General features: G+C 45.2%; 1 protein-coding gene across 1 annotated transcript in view; it reads right to left on the bottom strand.

Moving 5' to 3' along the window:
• Window positions 1-21,464, bottom strand: part of LOC117353538 (betaine--homocysteine S-methyltransferase 1) — an 84,745-nt gene that overhangs the window by 16,848 nt on the left and 46,433 nt on the right. Inside the window, exon 6 of the mRNA XM_033929568.1 lies at window positions 13,909-14,091. Coding sequence (XP_033785459.1) covers window positions 13,909-14,091 — 183 coding nt within the window. The remainder of the gene's footprint in view (window positions 1-13,908; window positions 14,092-21,464) is intronic.

Genomic DNA, 21,464 nt, shown 5'->3' with positions numbered 1-21,464 from the left:
ACAAAAGGCGAGAGCCTGTCCCACCCTGCTTGTTGATGTAGTACATCGCAACTTGATTGTCTGTGCACAGCAGGAGGACTTGAGGAAAGAGAAGGTGTTGGAAGGCTTTGAGGGCATAGAACATTGCCCTGAGCTCCAGGAAATTGATGTGGTGCTTCATTTCCTGAGCAGTCCAAAGGCCCTGCGTTTGGAATTCGTTCAAATGAGCCCCCCAGGCATAAGGGGAGGCGTCGGTGGTAATGATGAGTTGATGAGGAGGAAGATGGAATAGAAGACCTCTGGAGAGATTTGAAGATATCAACCACCATTGAAGAGACTGACGAAGAGATGATGTCACAGATGTGTCGTGAGCAAGGATCCGTCGCTTGGGACCACTGGGTAGCCAGGGTCCATTGCGGAGTGCGCAGGTGAAGACGTGCCAAGAGTGTTACATGAACTGTGGAAGCCATGTGACCTAAGAGTATCATCATCTGTTTGGCAGAGATGGAATTTTGAAGAAGTACTTGCTGACAGAGAAATTGGATAGTCTGAAGACGGTTGGCCGGCAGAAAAGCTCTCATGAGGACTGTGTCCAGCACCGCTCCAATGAACTGAAGTCTTTGTGTAGGGAGAAGCTGAGATTTGGGTAGATTGATCTCGAACCCTAGTAGTTGTAGAAACAGTATGGTTTGGTTGGTGGCCAGGAGCACTGAGTGATATGAAACGGCCTTGATCAACCAGTCGTCCAGGTAAGGAAAGGCCTGAAGGTGGTGAGAGCGTAGAAAGGCAGCCACCACAATCAGACATTTGGTGAATACTCTTGGAGAAGAGGCAAGACCGAAGTGGAGCACCTTGTATTGGTAATGACAGCGATTGATCATGAAGCGGAGGTACTGTCTGGAGGTCGGTTTGACCGGAATGTGAGTGTATGCCTCTGAGATCGAGGGAGCATAGCCATTCGTTTTGATTGAGAAGAGGATAAAGCGTGGCTAAAGATAGCATCTTGAATTTCTCTTTGACCAAGTATTTGTTGAGATCGCGAAGATCTAGAATTGGTCTGAGATCTCCTGTCTTTTTGGGGACTAGAAAGTAATGGGAGTAGAATCCCTGCCCCTTTTGTTCTGGAGGAACTTCCTCTATGGCGTTTAGAAGGAGGAGGGATTGAACTTCCTGAAGAAGCAGGGAGGACTGAGGAGTGTGCAAAGCAGACTCTTTTGGTAGACTTGGGACCGGGAGGTTCTGAAAGTTGAGAGAGTAGCCGTGGTGGATGATGTTGAGGACCCATTGGTCCGAAGTGATAACTTCCCACCGGCTGAGGAAAAAAGAAAGACGACCTCTTATAGGTTGAGGTAGAAGGGAGGATGGTTGGACGCTGGCTATGCCCTGGAGAATTAAGTCAAAAGGGCTGCGTGGATTTCTGTTGAGGAGGCGGCTTAACAGGTTGCTGCTGCTGTGGTCTAGGTGCCTGCCGTTGTTGCTGACGCTGCCGCCTAGGTTGTTGTGGAGCTGACTGTAAAGGACGAGCCACATAACGGCGTTGGTAGGCCGATTGCTGTCTGAAAGGCCGTGCCGGTGGAGGTTTCTTCTTCGTCTTGAGGAGAGTAACCCAGCGTGTTTCATGGGCGGAGAGCTTTTGGGTTGTTGAGTCCATAGATTCTCCAAAAAGCTCATCCCCCAAGCACGGTGCATTAGCCAACCGGTCTTGATGGTTGACATCAAGCTCGGATACCCTCAGCCAGGCAAGGCGGCGCATGGCCACAGACATAGCTGTTGCTCTGGAGGTAAGTTCAAAAGTATCATAAATAGATCTCACCATAAATTTTCGTAGCTGGAAAAGTGAAGAGGAACATTGGTGAAAAGCCAGACGTTTTCGCTCAGGAAGGTACTGTTCAAAAGAAGCCATGGTGGTAAGGAGATGCTTTAAATAGAAAGAAAAATGAAAAGCATAATTGCCTGATCTATTAGCGAGCATCGCATTCTGGTATAAACGCTTACCAAATTTGTCCATGGCTTTACCTTCTCTGCCAGGAGGGACAGAAGCATAAACACTAGTTCCTGAAGATTTTTTAAGTGTGGATTCCACAAGAAGAGACTCATGTGGAAGCTGGGGCTTGTCGAACCCTGGAATAGGGATGACCTTGTACAGAGAGTCCAATTTGCGGGGAGCTCCCGGGACAGTAAGAGGAGTCTCTAAATTTTTATAAAAAGTTTCCCTCAGGATGTCATGAAGAGGGAGTTTCAAAAATTCCTTTGGAGGCTGGTCAAAGTCAAGGGCGTCAAGAAAGGCTTTAGACTTTTTAGACTCAGCCTCTAAAGGAATGGAAAGAGATTCACACATGTCTTTTAAAAAGGATTTTGGAGATGGGTCAGGAATAATAACAGGATCATCCTCATCCGAAGAACACTCACCTTCTGATAGAAAAGGCTCTTCGGAATCACCCCACAGATCAGGGTCCCTAATATGGGAACTACGGTCCCGAGACTCGGGGGTGGATGGTTCCAAGTGTCGGGATTTGCGAACCGACTTACCCGACCTCATCGATGCGGTACCGGGAGAAGTTACCGGTCGCAACAAGTCTGTACCGACTGGTGGTGGGCTGTCGGCTCCGGTGCGAGGACTGGCATCGACACCGATGAGGCCGAGTGTACTGGTACCGAAACAGCGGATGCAGACAATACAGGCTGTTCCACTGTCGGTACCGGTGGCTCAGTGCGGACCGGCACCGGAAGATTCGGAGCCAAGATAGCTGGAAGGAGTTGTTGTAACTGCTCCTTGAGCTGCACTTGGAGGATGGCCACTATGCGATCATCTAAGGAAGGCACCGGTACCGCCTTTTTCTTTTGCGGTACCTGCGGTGCCGCTCTACACCCCGGAGATGAGGAGCCCGATGTCGAGGGACTCACCTCAATAGGGGCGGAGCGCTTCCGCTGGCGCCTCACGGTCGGCAGGACTGGACTCGCTGCAATCGAGACCGGAGGACGCTCCAGCGGGGAAGGCTTCTTAGCCGGCTTACCTGGATGTTGCGACGCCGGCGCAGTGTCACGCGGTGTCGACAGAGGTGGGTGCCGACTGTACAGGAGCCGATGCCGATGTCGCGGGATTGGACATATCGGTGCCGAAAAGTAATCGCTGTTGAATTTCGCGATTTTTCAATGTACGTTTCTTCAACGTGGCACAGCGGGTGCAGGTGGAAGCCTGATGCTCCGGACCCAGGCACTGTAGGCACCAGTTGTGCGGGTCCGTAAGGGAGATGGGCCGTGCACACCGCTGGCACTTCTTGAACCCTGGCTGAGGGGGCATGAAAGGAAAAACGGCTTCTGCCAAATCGAAGGCCGAGGCCTCGATGGTGGCAGTAGGCCCTGCCGGGGCAAAACCGAGAAAACAAAAAAAAAAAATAACTAGTTAGTTTTTTTTTTTTTTAAAAGAAATAAAAGAAAGAAGGGCAAAAAAGACCCTAAAAAAGTTTCGCGAGCAGGAAGGCGTAAGAACAAAATATTTAACAGCCGTTGAAACATGCGACTTCTTAGCTCCGCGGAAACTAAGAAACTGGGGACCGCACGCCTGTGTCGGGCGGGAAGGCACTCGCGCATGCGCGGTGCGGCCTCTAGAACTTTCCAAGTTCTTAGAGTGCAATCACTCTAAAAGTGTCCGTACCGGGGCTCCGTCGGTGCCGTCACCCATCAGTCAAGAATATGCTGCCTGCTTGTCCTGGGATAAATGCTGATATTCAGTGGCACTAAGCTTGGCAAAAGCTATCCTAAATTCAGCTGCTTACTTTATGTGGATCCCAGCTGAATATTGGGCCGAGGCTGCATAAGTAATTTTTGTTCCGATATTAAAATCTAAACTAAACTTTAAGTTTATATACCGCATCCTCTTCATAAAGATAGAGCTCAGCAAAGTTTATACTGGTACTTTAATAAATAAGGGAAAAACATAAGAATTAGTGGTTATAAAGAGGGTAGTGAGCTTTACATTTGAGAAAAGCCATGTTTTCAAATGCTTTTGGAATAATTGAAAGGAGCCCAGATTCCGCAGCAGGGGAGGAAGGTTATTCCAAACCTCAGTGATTTTGAAGGAGAGATTTCCCTAATTTTCCTACATAGATGACACCTTTTAGCGAGAGAAAAGATAGTTTAAGTTTTTGGGTGGTCCTTTCATGAATCTGGAAACCACTGGATGAGCAGAAATGATTTTCCCTTCAATAAGCTGATAGAAAGCAGCAATTGCACTGAGATGGACTCGAATCGATATAGACTTTAGGCCAGAGGTAGATAAGTGCAAAAGATAATCTAGAACAGATAAGGAGGAATCTTGAGGCTCCTTAGCATGAGAGATGCACCACGTAGAAAACCTCGTCCATTTCTGGTGGTAACATTGTCTAGTGGCAAGCTTTCTAGGATATTATGTAAACATATGTATACTCTTCAGATACAGTGCATCTTTGTCATAGTACCGGCTGAATTGCTGTTTTTCACAAAGTTTAATCAACCTATTTGCTTACTACAGGTACTTTTGTAGACCTCTAGCATGACTAGCACAGCAGTTTTGCAAGTTGCTTTTTCTTTGGCATTTAGCACAACGTGTTTGGTCCGGTCTTTCCTCTATCTTCCCGGATCTCTTGTCTTAAGTACCAAGGAGCAGCCTTACAAAGTTCCTTAATAGGTGTAAATCTGAGGAAAGCCACTGAAGCTGCCATTGCTCTGACATTATGGGCTGTGACTCCTGTGTAGGGATAATCCAGCCTGGTCATAGCAGAATGAGATACAAGCAGGTATCCAGTTGGAGATGGTACGCTTAGAAATAATGTCCCAACGTATTTGGATCGAAGGAGACAAAAAGTTGGAGCAGTTCCGTGTGGTTTGGAGCGTTCCAAATGGAAGGCCAAAGCACGTTTGCAGTCCAGAGTATGAAAAGCTACTTCTTCCAGAATGAGGTAGAGGCTTTGGAAAAAACACTGGAAGAACAATGGATTGGTTGAGATGAAATTCCGAGACCACTTTAGGTAGGAATTTAGGATGAGTACAAAGAACCACCTTGCCATGATGGAACACCGTGAAAGGTGGATCAGCAAGTAAAGGTTGCAGCTCACTGATTTGTTGAGCAGAAGTGAGGGCTATGAGAAACACCAATTTCCAAGTGAGATACTTCAGATGAGCCGTATCAATTGGTTCAAATGGAGGCTTCATCAGTTGAGCAAGGACAAAACTGAGGTCCCAAACCACAGGAAGCGGTTTGAGAGGAGTTTTGACATTGAAAAGAGGACAAAACCTATGCCTTCCAAGCCGCCAAACTAAACCCTTGTCTGGCCCAAATGGTCCTCAAAGCCCACAACTACCTCGACTTCAGAAAAACACTTAAAACCCACCTATTCCGAGAGCAAGACCCTTAAAGTCCCAATGCCCCTTCCTTCAATCCTCCTCCTCCTTCCTACCGAAACTTCTCCCCCCCCCATCTCCCCCCTCCTTCCTCCTTGTAGTTCGTAATTCTTGATCAATTTGGAATGTAACCACTTGTAACTACTCTCTCCTTGCTATTCGCAACTCTATGATCAATTTAGCATGTAACTTCTTGTAATTTGTTCTAACCAATGTGAACCGCCTAGAACTCTTCTGGGTATGGCGGTATACAAAAATAAAGTTATTATTATTATTACTTAGTCGTGACGAAGATGTTGAAAAGCGTTGAGAGCTTTGAGAATCGCTCCGAGTTCCAACAGAGTGATACGACACTGACGATCCATACTGGTCCAGAGGCCTCGAGTACGAAGACCAACGAGATGAGCGCCCCAAGCATAGGTCGAAGAATCTGTCGTGAGGACCTACTGATGGGGGGGGGGGGTTTGAAAAAAACAAGCCTCTGGAAAGATTGGAAGAGAGCATCCACCAATGAAGTAGTGACCGTCATATGTTGAGAAAGTGGATCGCAAACTTGCGTCCAGTGAGATGCCAGGGTCCACTGAGGAATGGTAGAGCGGAAAGACATGGTATGACAGAGTTGAAGAAGAGCTTCTAGTCGTTGTTGTGGGAGGAATGCTCCAAGTTGGACAGTGTCCAGAACAGCTCGAATGATTTGCAGATTCTATGAGGGCTGAGGTTGAGATTTGGGAAAGTTGATTTCGAATCCCAAACTGTGTAATCCGTTGGGTCGCTACAATAACCCCTTGAGACTACCACTACCAGGCACTTGATGAACACTCTGGGAGATGAGGCCAGACCAAAGGGTAGTACTCTGTATTGATAATGCAGATTCCCCACCTGAAATCTGAGATATTGACGGGAGGCCAGATGAATGGGGATACGAGTATAGGCCTCCTTGAGATCCAGAGAGCAGAACCAGTCATTCTGCTCGAGAATGGGATAAAGGGATGCCAGGGACAACATTCAAAACTTTTGACTAGAAATTTGTTGAGAGCCCTGAGATCTAGAATGGGCCGCAGATCGCCCATCTTCTTCAGAACAAGGAAGTAACGGGAATAAAATCCCCTGTTCTGCTGTTCCAAGGGAACTGGTTCGATGGCAAGGAGGCAAAGCAGAGCTTGAGCTTCCTGAAGAAGAAAGGCGGTCTGGGAAGGATTGGAAGGATACTCTTGAAGGAAGGTCTGATGGAACCTGAGTGAAAGAGAGCATCATTCCCTGATGATGGTCAGCACCCAGAGGTTGGCTGGAATAGTCATCCATCGGTGATAAAAATGGAGACGACCTCCTAGAGGTGAAAAAAAAAAAAAAAAGACAGTCAGAACGGTGGAGGTTATGCTCTGTTTAAAACAGTCAAAAAGGCTGAGTAGCCTTAGGTGCAGCAGAAGGTTGAGGTTTTTGTTGCCTTGGAGGCTGCTGTTTCTTGAGAGGAGGGTGATTATATGGAGCCGTCCCCGGAGCAAAACGCCGCTGATAGATAGGAGCAGGGCGGGTAGATTTGGCAGGAGCTGGCTTTGGCTTAGGTCTGACAATAGAAGCAAAGGATTTGTCATGGTCAGACAATTTCTTGGTGGCTGCATCGATAGATTCATCAAGAGGTCATTGCCCTCACAAGAAATATTAGCTAAGTGGTCCTAAAGATTAGGGTCCATGTCAATGGTACAAAGCCAGGCAAGGCGACGCATAGCTACCAAGCAAGGAACTGCCCGGGCAGACAACTCAAAAGCATCATAGGATGACTGGAGGAGATGTAATCGAAGTTGAGATAAAGAAGCAAGAACTTCTTGAAATTCAAAGTGCTTTTGAGTATGCAAATAACTCAAAGTTAGGCAAAAGAATAATTAAGGACATCATAGTATTTTGAGAGATGAGACGTCGAAACACGTCCATAGACTTCCCATCTCGTCCAGGAGTGCAATGTGCCTGGAACAGCTGGAATGGTATGAGATCTGGTAATGCCCTGCCTGGAGAAGGACTCGAGGAAGCCTGGGTTGGCTGGAAAAAAAAGGCATCAAATAGGGAGACATGGACGAGGTAATCGAGACCGCTGAGTCGTTGAGGTGTGGAAGCTCCAGAGGCTGGATGGAGGAATCTTGATACACTCGCAAAGACTGTGCTCCTTGCATCGAGTGTGCATATGCCAGACCAGACACTTGCAAAGACTGTGCTCCTTGCATCGAGTGTGCATATGCCAGACCAGACACTTGCAAAGACTGTGCTCCTTGCATCGAGTGTGCATATTCCAGACCAGACACTTGCAAAGACTGTGCTCCTTGCATCGAGTGCGAATCTAGAGCTCGGGACAGAAGCAAGACTTGACCTTGCGGGAGACTGCTGATTTCCCAGCTGAAGTAGAAGAGGCATTGTCAAGGCAGAACTATATTTGCTCAATAACTGAACAAATGGCTGCCCAAACATGGTCTGGAAAAAAGCCGGCAAAGATGGATCCGTGTCTGAAACCAGACCATCTGTCTTGGCTGTAGGTTCCACCGAGGCAGTGGAAATGTGCTTCGACTTGGAAGTCTTAGACACCTGAAACACCACCGGTGTTACTGTCTGCTGCGCTAGCTCACCTGAGGATACAGGGGAAGATACAGCAGTCGTCGTCGAGGAAAGAGCCGTTGCAAACGAGGAAGGCTCGAGGTCGAAGCAGTGGAGGCTGGTGGACCCTCGGTCGAAGTAGAGGCCGGGGTCGACGTTTGAGTCCAGGAAGAAGTGGATTCCATCTGGAAGAGCCTCTCCACTGAAAGTAGACGACGTGTAAGCATGAGGCTGAAGAGCAGCACAGCAGTTACACGACTTCGGTTGTGAGGCCCAAGGCACTTAAGGCACCTGGTATGCTTCATGAAGCCCGTAGCTGGCCGGGACATAGAAGGAAAAAACAGCCGCTGTAAGGTCGAAGCCGAGCAGCCTGCCCCGGCAACTGGACGGAAGAAAGAAAATTTTTTTTTTTTTTTTTTTAAAGAAATAAAAGAAACAGCGATTCATGAAGAAAACAACACAAACCCATGGTGAGAGAAGGCACGAGGTTAGTTAGTTAAACGCAGAGAGTCAAACACGGACTTCTCGGCTCCGCAGAAAACTAAGATGCGGCCGGTGCAGGGGGGGGGTGGGGGGGGAAGGCACTCGCGCATGCGTGGTGCAGGCGACTCGAAACTTCGAGTTTCTTCAAGCAAGTCTGCTTGTGAGGCATCCGCATCCGGGCTCTGTCGATGACGTCACCCACATGCAAGAATAGGCTGCCTGCTTGTCCTGGGATAAGGGATATTACCAGTGGTGTGCCAAGATTCTGTTCTGTTGCTGAAGGGTTGTCAGGTAAGATTTGCCTCTTTGTGGATGATATGAAAATCTGCAATAGAAGACACGCTGGATGGTGTGAATAACTTGAAGAAAGACATGGCAAAGCTTGAAGAAAGCATAAAATTTTAGCTGCCAGATTTCAGACCAATGCAAGGTCATGCATTTGGGCTGCAAAAACTTGAGGGAACAGTACAGATTAGGGAGTGAAGAGCTTATGTGCACAACAGAAGAGCGGGACTTGGGTGTGATTGTATGCGATGATCTTAAGGTGGCCAAACAGGTTGAAAAGGTGACAGCAAAAGCTAGAAGGATGTTAGGTTGCATAGGGAGAGGTGTGGCTAGTAAGAAAAATGAGGTATTGATGCCCCTGTATAATACTTTGGTGAGACCTCATTTAGAATATTGTGTACAATTCTAGAGTCCACACCTTTAAAAAGATATAAAAAGTATGGAGTCTGTCTAGAGCAGGGTGGGCAACTCCGGTCTTCGAGGGCCGGAATAGTCAGGTTTTCAGGATTTCCCCAATGAATATGCATGAGATCTATTTGCATGCACTGCTTTTAATGCATATTCATTGGGGAAATTCTGAAAACCTGACTGTATTCCAGCCCTCGAAGACTGGAGTTGCCCACCCCTTGTCTAGAAGAAGGCTACTAAAATGGTATGTGGTCCATCATAAGGCGTATGGGGACAGACTTACAGATCTCAGTTTGTATACTTTGGAGGAAAGGCGGGAGAGGGGAGATATGATAGAGGTTTTTAAATGTCCAATCAGGATGGTGCACAAAAAGTGTCTTTCAACTCATCTGATAAATACAAATGTCTTTATTCATCCAAAGTAACTCATTGACTCGACATGATCATGTTTCGGCCACCTACATAATGTAAATGCAATGAGAGGGCACAGGATAAAGTTAAGAGGTGATAGGCTCCAGAGTAATCTAAGGAAATACATTTTTACCAAAAGGGTGGTAGATGCATGGAACAGTCTGCCAGAAGAGGTGGTGGAGACAGACTGTCCGAATTCAAAAGGGCCTGGGATAAGCACGTGGGATTTCTCAGAGAAAGAGATAATAGTTACTGCGATGGGCAGACTAGATGGGCCATTTGTCCTTTATCTGCCATCATGTTTCTATGTTTCTTGGTGTCTTTATCACCATGATCCACTTTCCCTCTCAATGGAGCTGGTTTTGGATCATCATCTTCATCCATCTGACTCAGGACTCAAGTCTACATCTATCAGTCCATCTCAGCGCTATTAGTTTTTCACCTAGCAGTCACTGCTCATCCTCTAGTCTCCAGATTCATGAAAGGACTTTTCATTGTGAAATCACCTCTCAAACCTCCAGTAGTCTGGGACCTTGATGATGTTCTTTTTAAATTAATGAAGCCTCCATTTGAACCAATGTCTACGGCTCATCTCAGTATCTTACCTGGAAGGTGATTTTTCTCATTTCACTTACTTCTGCCAGAAGAGTTAGTGAACGTCAAGCCTTAGTAACAGATCCACCTTTCACTGTGTTCCACCATGACAAGTAGTGCTTTGTAGGCATCCCAAGTTCCTGCCGAAGTGGCCACTGAATTTCATCTCAATCGATTGTGTTTCCAGTATTTTTTCCTAAGCCTTATTCTCACTCAGGAGAAGCAGCTCTTCATTCTCTGATCCCCATTCTTCCATTTTTATATTATATTAAGTTCGATTCTTACACCTCATTTTGTCTCATTCAGTCTATATTGCTTTTGATTATGTTTTTAGACAAAATGTATTCTCTAGCATTTATCATTATGTCCTCTTATTCATCCTGGATTTTATTTTGTCATCCAATGTCCCTTGATAAAATGTTTTTAAAGTATCTATTACCACAACTGTTTGATATTAAGTATGGGTTACTATCACTATATTTAATTAACTTGGTTTATTATGTCATCTATTTCTTTAACATGTATTTATTTTTATGTCTGTTTATTTTAAGCACTTATATCCTATCAGTATTTGTTACTATGCTTTATCTGAATTTGTCATTATGCTGAATCTGAAGTTATACTTAATTAAAAGTTTGGTATCATTAGCTTGATTAATATTTGTTATCATCATGCTTTATCAAGTTTCTGTTTTATTTTGCCATACAATGTGCTTTTTCATGAAATGTTCCTTTTAAGCAATTGTGGTTGTGATTGCTCTATTTTAATCAGTGTAAGGCAGGAATGCCTTCTCATTGTCCCAATTGTTTAATTTCATATTGTTATTTATTGACTTAAGTTATCTATGAGGATACATTTCTTACTTTTCTGTAATTATAGCTTATTATGCATTCCATGTATTTGTGTTTTAGTTATACAGTACTCCCCCGATATTCGCGGGGGTTCCGTTCCAGGAACCCCCCACAAATATCAAAAAACCACAAATATGGGATGACAAGGAGCTGGAGGATGCTCCTTGCCTGGTGCTGCTGCCCCGCACCCCGAGGCTCCTGGACAAGGACTCTGAGCGCTTCAGTTTGATCCCGGACAGGCTGGATTCTGTCACTCTGGGCTGTCCTTCGGATCTGGAGTGCTCACCGGTCATCACTTACCCGCCGGTGCCCAAGAGTGACCACTGCAGGCTGCCTGCCCGCGCTCTACTTGCAGCTGCACGGGGAAAGCGCCTGCTAGCTGGAGTCGCATGAGCGGCTGCTGTAGATCCAGAACGACTTCCTGCTGCAGCTGGGCTTCAGGGACTGTGGCCAGGTGCAGGAGGAGGGTATGGAGGCCTGATTTAGGTGGTTTTTCGCCTGGGGAGGCAGGATAGGGCAGCTGGAGCGTTGGCAAGTGAAGGAAATCACTTGCGGTATGCTCCGACTGCTTCTTCCTGCGCTAAAGTCAGGCTTCACCAATCAGGAGCTGCTTTGACATGCAGCTCCTGATTGGTGAAGCCCAACTTTAGCACAGGAAGTCCCGGTCGGCGAATACCACGAATGACCGGGACAACGCTGTACACTTGTCCCTCCGTATTCACTGCGATAGGGGGATTAACAGAACCGCAAATACTGAAAAACCGTGAATAACTTTATATGTTATTTGCTGTTTTCTATTAAAAACCATTGTGAGTATGGTGAAACCGCAAACATGGTGGGAGACCTGGCCTGTTTCTGAAAGAGAGGCAAAACAGTGAATAAAGTGCTTGGAATCAGCAATTTCTTTATGCAAGCTGATGTAATTTGGGGGGAGGAGCCAGCAAGCTAAAAACCATGAATGCTGAAACCACGAATACGGAGGGAGAAGTGTATACAAATTTGTTTCATGATCCATTTTATTTATAGCTCAAAAACATGTACACTGTTTAGTCCATACTTTGTGTACCCTATATCATCTGGTATGTATATGGTTTTTATCAGCACATTTTTACTGCCTTATGATATGCTTGTTTTTATATCCGTATGTGTACATCATGCACCATGAAATTGTGTTTTTCCATTCATCAATTCTTACTGCCTGGTCTTGGTACCTTATATTTTTACATGTTTTCCTCTCATGTCTGTTGATGTTTTCTGCCACCTAAAATAGCATGGTTACACTTGGCACTTTTTAAATTCTTCTCATCTTGTGGTCAAGTTTAGTCATTAAATTTGCATGCATAAGGTTGGCACCACAGTCACTTTCATGCCATTTTTACTTTTTGCTAGTCATTCAATTTTCTTTTCATTTCATTATATCTAATCCCTTTTAAGACCCCCGAAGACAGCAGGTATGCCAAAACATGGACTGTGTAGGATCTGGTTGGACAATCACATGTGTACTATATACTCAGACTTATTTGTATTTTTAGGTTTTTATTGTGACGAGCGAATAATAAATCATCTTTCAGAACATCTATATCCAGAGTCTTGTTTTTATCATTGGATTGCTTTTACTGTGGAATATTGTTTTTTTTTTGTTTTTGTTGTGTTGCATTACTTTAATAAGACATTAACTATTTTTTTCTGAGGCCCTCCAAGTACCTACAAATCCAAAATGTGGCCCTGCAAAGGGTTTGCGTTTAGATACCACTGGTTTAGAGGAAGATTATTAAAATGGTTGGGTGTCTACGTCATAAGGCATACGGGGACAGACTTAAAAGATCTCAATATGTATACTTTGGAGGAAAGGTGGGAGAGGGGAAATATGATAGACATTTAAATATCTGTGGCATAAATATACATGAGGTGAGTCTTTCAATTGAGAGGAAACTCCAGAGAGGGCATGGGATGAAGTTAAAAGCTGATAAAAATTTCCTAGATTAATCCTTACAGAGAGTGGTAGATGTGTGGAATAGTCTCCTGTAAAGGTGGTGGAGACAAAGAATGGGTCTGAATTCAAGATAGTGTGGGAAAGGCATGTGGGATCTCTTAGGGAGAGGAGGAGATAATGGATTCTGCGGATGAGCAGACTGAATGAGCCATTTGGCCTTTTATCTGCCATCATGTTTCTATGTTTCATTCTGCAAAATGTAATTTAACTCGTCAGTGCACTAGATGTGTCACTCCTCCAGGCATCCAGCACTCCTCACCCCAACTGGCAGGCCCTGCCTAACCACCTTCAGTAATCTCCATTCAGCATATGAGTACAGAGGGTCCAAGTGAAATTTCCCAGGGGATTACATTGGTTTAGCACATTTCTAGTATGCCCTAGAAACAGGGCCTTTCCAAATAGTTCTTGTTCAAATCGTGTACTGTTTGAATTCTGCAAGTTACCTGACACAAATAAACACAAGAACCGTCATCACTTTATTTAGGTGATAAAGTGTTACTGTGTTAGATGCAATTAACCAGTTAGTATTTGCAAACGCCGACACTTACCGAATAACATGTTCATGCTCATTTTCTGCCTAAGACATGCCCCTCCCCCAAAACGTAAAAACCCCACAAAACACCACCACAAAAAACCACAAGCACTTAGCGTGCACTAACACAGAACACTTTAGCATGACCTGCGATAGGACATTCTGAGTGCAATAAGCCTGCTTTAGGGCTTTAATAGTCACCTGTGTCTTTTTACTGGTTTTACCTACCTTCAAATCAAGTTTCATCCTATTTTGATAAATTTGGGGAGTTTGTCCTCAGACAGAGGGAAAGACATTCTTGACCCCTTTTGTATAATTCTTTCCAACTTCTGTTGAGTTGGAAAGAATTTAATCAAACCCCCCACCACCACCACCACCACCATTAGCTTACAACAAATTATATTTAGCCTTACCAAAAGGAAATTCAGGTAGGTCAATAAAACCTTGTTTGCCACAGTCAGGAGTATTGTAAGCAATAGGCTGAATCATCAGATGAGCTTTCACATTAGCAGCTGCCAAACCTTCTTTCATAAGTTTCACTGTGTTTAGAGCAGTCACAGGGTCAAAGTGACAGTTCACTCCAACAATAGAAGCACCTAAAAAGCAGAGGTAGGAAATAAATTAAAATCAGAGTGCCTTTCCAGTTTCCAGCTAGCAATGTTTTCTGATGACAAAGTTTCTTCATGAACTACATCTAAAGGGTTAGTATTTAATTTATCTGGATTTAGCACATCTTTTCCAGCTGTAGCCCAAGCTTAGTTACAGTAGGTTGTTCCCCTGTCCCTGGAGTGTTTACAATCTAAGGGACGCTTTTACTAAAGCTTAGCACGCACTAGTGGAATTAGCATGCCCTAAATGCTACAAAGCCTTTAGACATAAGCTCCCAGGTTCCATTTATGGTGCCCAAAGTTGCATACACACTAAATTTGTGCATGCAATTTAACTGCTTAGTGAACTAATTACCATCAATAATGGGTGCCATCAATTATTGGCAGCAAATGACAATTTGGTTTTACACATGCCATCTTGGTAGGTACTATTTTATAATCTTTTAATACACAACTAAAAATGCGTGCACTAATTACAGAATTCAGGGGATCTGTGCCTAATTATGTATGAGGATTTACACAAGGTTTGAGCTGGTATAAATCCTTATGGTGCAGATTCAAGTACCAATGCTATTTTATAAATTGTGCCCAACTTGGAGCACTGTATAAACAGTGCTCATTTTTTTATGGCACCTTGGGTGCCATTTATTGAATTTAGTCCAAACAGCTCCACCATACTATAAGATAGAATACTAATAAAGAAAAATATTGTAGCAGAAACTGCCCTCCCCCCCCCCTATTCCCAACCAATAGTCCACAGTAATACAACAGTCAAAGCAGACCATATATACGGAATCCCAACAGGGATAAAAGTCCAGGGCCTGGTGTCTTATGACCCTGGGGCACCCAATCATCCCAAGAATATAATGGGCTTCTTAGCATTTAAATTTGTACTCATTTTGTTAGCACACACTTAACCATTAGTAAAAAGACCCCTTAAGTTTGTACCTGAGGCAATGGAGAGTTAGACTGCCCAAGATCACAAGGAACAGTGTGATTTAAACAAGGCTTCCTTCATTGTCAGCCTAGTGCCCTAATCCCTTGGCTACTTTTCTAATCCATATCCATTTTCTGATTATCTAACTCAGGGTCCCTTTAACAAAGCGCCTAGGAACTGAATGGGCTTCAGTGCATTTATCACAGCACCACTGCTATCACAGCTTTGTAAAAGAGGTCCTCAGCCATTACAGACAATCCAGAGCTACATACCAGGGCTCCTTCCAGAACTCTTGCTATCAAGGGACCCAAATTCATCTAGATCAGGGGTTCTTCACCCAGTAATTTTCAGAACAACCAAAATGAGAATATGAATGGTATCTGCATGCATATTTACTGTGGGCATCCTGAAAACATGGCACACTGGGTCAAGGACCCACTGCACTATGTTACTTTTGTAAAATGATGAGGCTACACCCCAAGGCTCAGCATCTGGTCTCTATAGCCTCCCAGCTCCAGAGAATTTGGCAACAGAAGACTGGACCTAAAAATTGAATCCAAGTTCTTTATACAGGAGAACTATGAGGTGCCACTGAACCAGCCCACCATTACAGATTTTAAAGGACACTGTAAGCTAATAAAAAGGACACTGTTGCTTGAACCTTTATGTGCAGCCATGCCTGCCAGCCACTAGAATCAAATACCAAGAACATAACTTGTGATCCAATAACTCCGCACAAGAGCATACTAGTAAACCTCTCAGCTAGAAGTATGCTGTACTTTATTTTGTATAATCATTATTGAATTTATACAAAATACAAACAAAACAGCAAACGCCATACAATGACAGCATCCCTGCCAAGACTTTCCCAGTACCCAAACCACCTCCCCTTCCCCAGAACAGAATATACAATAATAAAATACCAATGAACATATCAGAAGCTAGAATCCCCGTCCCCAAAATCAATCCCCCACCCACCCATTCCTACCCTCCCCCCCCTCAGTAGCTAACTTGAGGCAAGTAAGAATCCAGCTCAGCAGTCGAAAGAGTATCTTCTGTCCATATATCCCCTGGAATTAACAGGGAATATTTTTATATTTCCAATCTCCTTGGGAGGAGCTCAAGAGTCATCCATCAGACAATTTTATACAGGGCATAATTACAGAACGCCTGTTTAAGTTTCTGGGCCAGAAGCCAGCTAGGCTTATTACCAAATTCAAAATATAATTGTTTTAGTTTTCTGAAGCTGTACCTCTGCCAGCTCCAAAGCCTGTAACTGTAACTTGAGGTCATGAATCTTATCAAGCTCTAGGGGAGTCAACTGATGCTTCTGCCCGATGCCCTCCAAAGCCTACAAGGTCTCCCTAAGTTTCCGCTCCTTAACTCGCTTAACTGCTAGAGCAATAACTTTACCCTTAACTACAGCTTTCAGAGCTTCCCACAATAACCCAGGCTTAATAGCCGGTTAAGACATTAAATTCCAAATATTCTACAATAGCTTTAGACAGCTCGTCTACATTCCCCTGATCCAGTAGCAGAGCATATTCAAGTTTCAAGTTTATTAGGATTTTATATACCGCCTATCAAGGTTATCTAAGCGGTTTTTACAAATCAGGTACTCAAGCATTTTTCCCTCTCTGTCCCGGTGGGCTCACAATCTATCTAACGTACCTGGGGCTATGGAGGATTAAGTGACTTGCCCAGGGTCAAACCACCAAGGCAGCTTTGGGCGCCCCTTTCCCATACCCTGCAAGATCAGTACTCTCTCAGATAAGAACATAAGAACATAAGCAGTGCCTCCGCCGGGTCAGACCATAGGTCCATCCTGCCCAGCAGTCCGCTCCCGCGGCGGCCCAAACAGGTCACGACCTGTCTGAATCACCAGAAGGGGCCCCCTTGCCACCTTGGTTTCCCATTGAGTCCTATCTTCCCATCGAAGTCCTAACCCTCCGGTCTTGCACATGCACGACCTGGTTGGGTTTCTATACTTATTTCCTGGTTAGCTTTCTATACCTGTGTTACATCCCAGCACCTCTCTCAGTATCCCACGATCCCTTTATCCCTCAGGAATCCGTCCAATCCCTGTTTGAATCCTTGTACCGTACTCTGCCTGATCACTTCCTCCGGTAGCGCATTCCAAGTGTCCACGACCCTTTGTGTGAAAAAAAACTTCCTTGCATTTGTTTTGAACCTATCTCCCTTCAGTTTCTCCGAATGCCCCCTTGTACCTGTTGTCCCCTTCAGCCTGAAGAATCTGATCATTTGCCTATGCTCCTGCTCACTATTTGACAGGACAGGAGTCGGTAGCAGAAAGTAAGGACTGTTCACCCAGCAACAGGTCAATGCAGGAGGAGGAAGTATTAACCTGAGAGTAGTAAGTATATACCAACTCCCTGGGAAGAAGCTTTCTCTACAAGTCAGCATAGAATGTTAAAGATACACCCAGCCTAACCCTCTACCCCTCCAACTCCCCCATAAACTGCCAGGAAAAAGGTCCTTCACCTTGCAGTGCTGAATATTGTACATCTTGCTGTGTGCACCCCCTTCCCATCCCCACTCGCCCCACCCTCCCCCCCAGCCCCTTCTCCCGCATTCAAATCCCAGTAACAGGTAGGCCCTCTACCTATCGGCCCAACCTGTGATCTAGAGGAAGGGGTCCTCCCCTCCTCACTCTAGCCAAAATAGCTGTGAACTACCCAAATGTATCACCATCACTTATGGAATTAAAAACAAGCAAACCCATTAAGTGCTTCAGGGCCCTGCATAAAACAAAGCAGTGAGCAGTGCTCCCAGGGCACCTCTCAGACTGCAAAAAGGTGCAAAAGCCCCTACTAGACAGTCCTCAACAAGTCCTACTCCAGACAAATGTCCAAGGGTGTCACCTCGTGTTGAAGGACCAGGTTGTACAACGGCTCCTGGGTTTGCCTGGTTAAGTGGGCTCTGGCTTGCCCCATTCTTTGCCAGAAAGGCTGGGGAGGCCATGAGGTGGATGACTCATCCGGCCCATGAGCTGGAGCTGCTCTCTGCTGAAAATTCTCTGCAGGAAAAAGTTGGACTGCCTCCCTCTAGGTAGAATATCAAGGCAATGGGTGCCATCAGCGATATTTCACATTGTGGTCCTGGAGGTAGAGCAGCACAGGTTTCAAGTCAGCTCTACAACGCAGCATCACTGAGACCAGATTCTGGTACAATTTCAAAAGGTATCCCATTTAAGATTGGGTTGCGCTCTGGCTGCCCGCATGACCGCTTCCTTAGTTGTAAAGTCAGAACAACAAGCAATTATATCCCACGGCCGACTGCCACAGGGTGCTGTAAGGGACCGATGTGCCCTTTCTATGCCAATCGCATCTGGAGAAACAGATGTTATATCCGAAGAGAGGAGCATGCTGGCTACTTGCTGGACCACTCTCTCGCAGTCATGTATTCAGCCTGTTCAGGGACCCCACACACCTGAAGTTTCGAGCGCCGGCCCCGATTCTCCAAATCTTCCAGCTTATCTAATACATATGTTTGATGCTCCTGAAAATCTTAATACGTGCATGCAAGTCCTGGAATTGCACCTGCTTTTCTTCCATGCACTGCTCCGTCTCCCACATGCAGTGCCCTAGATCTACTATTTCACCCAGGAGATCCACAGTGAGAGTCACCAGCTCACCGATTTAACGTCAGCTCGAATTTCATGTAGGAGATCTTTTATCTCGGTCATCAGCTCACTAGAGGCAGATGGGGTATATGTGCCAGCACCGTGGCAGTCGTCAAGACTAGGGGGGGGACGCATGGGTTGCGCCGGGAGCCACCATCTTGGATGGACCCACATCACTTGCTACAAAAGCAAGGTCTTTCAACATTTTGCAGGTAGACGTAGCCATAAAATCTCCAAAAACTGAATGCCATAACCAGGTCTTGTCACATACACTTGTTTTGTATGCAAATTATAAGCGATGGTGAAAAAGCTGAATTAAGGCCCGAGTATGTAGAGCTCTGCACTCAACCGACCATCTTGGTTAATGTCACTTCCTCCTGCTGTACTGTTTTAACTTGATGCAGGAGCCTGCTGCTACTGAAAGTCTGATGTTAGGATAGAAATTTGAAGCTCATTTCTGGTTCACACAGAATTACTAAACCCTTGAATAAAAAACATGTATGTTGAATTTGTGGGCTTGCTCCTTGCCAAAACTCTACAGATATGGTAATTCAGTTAAATAACCTACGATTTCAGGCTTGGTTTCAATTAAATTGAAGCCTTGAAATGATTGCAGAAGCTTGGCTGACCCATCTTCTTGTTCTCCCTGCAGGAGAGAAGGAGAGCATATGTTCCTTTGGCTGCAGAAATGACTTTCGGTACTGCACCCAGGACACATCTTCTCTTTCTTGAGGCTAACACAAGAGGACTGCAGTGTTATCTGAATTAAATTTGCACTAAATGTTTATCAGTAGTAGTGTTAATGCATAAATAAAGGAAAACACATAGTACACAATATTAGAATATTCGCTTCTGTGGATGGGGGGTGGACAGGAGGCTAAAATTAACGGAAGATTAGGTTTCTACCTTTGATAATCTTCTGTTAGTCCCTATAGGATTCTATATGCTAGGTGTTCAATCCCAACCCACAATCCGTGAGTTGCAGAAATTCAACACTTTCCTGAGCATATGCTCCGCTCCCTTAAACTGAGCTAAAAACATATCCAAGTTTAAGCAACATATCTGAACAAATCCGTGACAAGGGGGTATGGGAGAAGATCCCCAACACAAACAAATTCTGACCAGGTCTGCTCTGCAAAACACGAAACAAGTAAAATACAAAGGCAATCCAGCCAAACAATGAGGAACAATGTAGCTAACCTGCTGCATGCAACAAGCACCCACATGAGACAATCTTCAGTAAAGCATACTCACAGAAGGGGAACACTGCTCACAGGATCCATCAACTGGCTGGAAAGATTGCTAAGCCCGCAAGGAGAACAATCGAGGCAGAAAAAAAAAGCAGAGTGCATACAGAGAGGGCGGGTTTATGGAATCCTATAAATACTAACAGAAAGATTATTATCAAAGGTACAAACCTAATCTTCCATTCTGTTACATCCCTTCCGGATTCCTTATGCTAAGTGATGTACCAAAGCAATGATAACAGCTAGAGAGAAAAGAACCTGCCTTCAACATTGAGGTCCCAAAAACAGCATCAGAAGAGTCTCTACATCCACTCGGGTAAAAGTATGAAAAGACAACCAAGGAGCTGCCATGCAAATTTCATCAAGATGAATCGCATGAGACTCCACTCGCAATGCAGCCACACTTCCAGTCGAGTGGGCTGTAAGCAAAATCAGTGGCTGCCTGCCATGCGCAATGGCCATTTGAATCCATTGAGTGATTGAGGACTTGGACACTGACTGACCATGACGAGGCATATCAGTCAGAATAAAAAAGGCGATCAGACAGCCTGAAAGCATTAGTCCTCTCCAAATAGTGGAGCAAGACTCTCCAGACATCCAACTGGCATAAGATCTGTACCTTGCACTCAATCTGTGGAAGGAAATGCAGGCAAACAAACCTCCCAGTTGACAGGGAAGGTTGATACCACCTTTGGTAAAAAAGGTATAATACAGAGAACTCCTCCTCTGTGTCCGTAATACAGAGAAAGAGTCCGAAGCTCTGATATACTCTGTGCTGAGACTATGGTGATTAGAAAGACAGTCTTACGAAGGAGTTTCGTTAGCCGTAAGCCCGAAGTCATAATGCCATTATATAGGTCCATGGTGAGACCCCATCTGGAATACTGTGTACAATTCTGGAGACCACATTACCGCAAAGATGTGCTGAGACTAGAGTCGGTCCAGTGAATGGCCACACGGATGGTCACGGGGCTCAGGGATCTCCCGTATGAGGAACGGCTGAATAAACTGCAGCTCTACTCCCTTGAGGAACGCAGGGAGAGGGGGGACATGATCGAGACATTCAAGTACCTCACGCGCCGTATCGAGGTGGGAGAGGATATCTTCTTCTTCAAGGAACCCACGTCAACACGAGGGCATCCATGGAAAATCAGGGGAGGGACATTACATGGCGACACCAGGAAATACTTCTTCACCGAGAGGGTGGTGGATCGATGGAATGGTCTTCCGATGCAGGTGATTGAGGCCAGCAGTGTGCCTGATTTTAAGGCTAAATGGGATCGAAAGGTGGGATCTCTTCGCAAAGAGAGGTAGGGGAGGGTCATTGATGTGGGCAGACTTGATGGGCCTTGGCCCTTATCTGCCGTCACCTTCTATGTTTCTATGTTTCTAGTCTTGATCGTTAAAGAGAAGCATCCTTCAGTGGTTTGAATGGGATCCTGCTAAGGCCCTGCAAAACGATGGGAAGATTCCACAAAGGGAAAGGAAAACACAAGAGGTTGCATATGAAGTGCCCCTCTCAAACCTCTACAAG

The sequence above is a fragment of the Geotrypetes seraphini genome, chromosome 1 (assembly GCF_902459505.1).
Source record: "Geotrypetes seraphini chromosome 1, aGeoSer1.1, whole genome shotgun sequence".
Classification (NCBI taxonomy): domain Eukaryota; kingdom Metazoa; phylum Chordata; class Amphibia; order Gymnophiona; family Dermophiidae; genus Geotrypetes; species Geotrypetes seraphini.
This window is presented reverse-complemented; position numbering and strand designations above follow the sequence as displayed.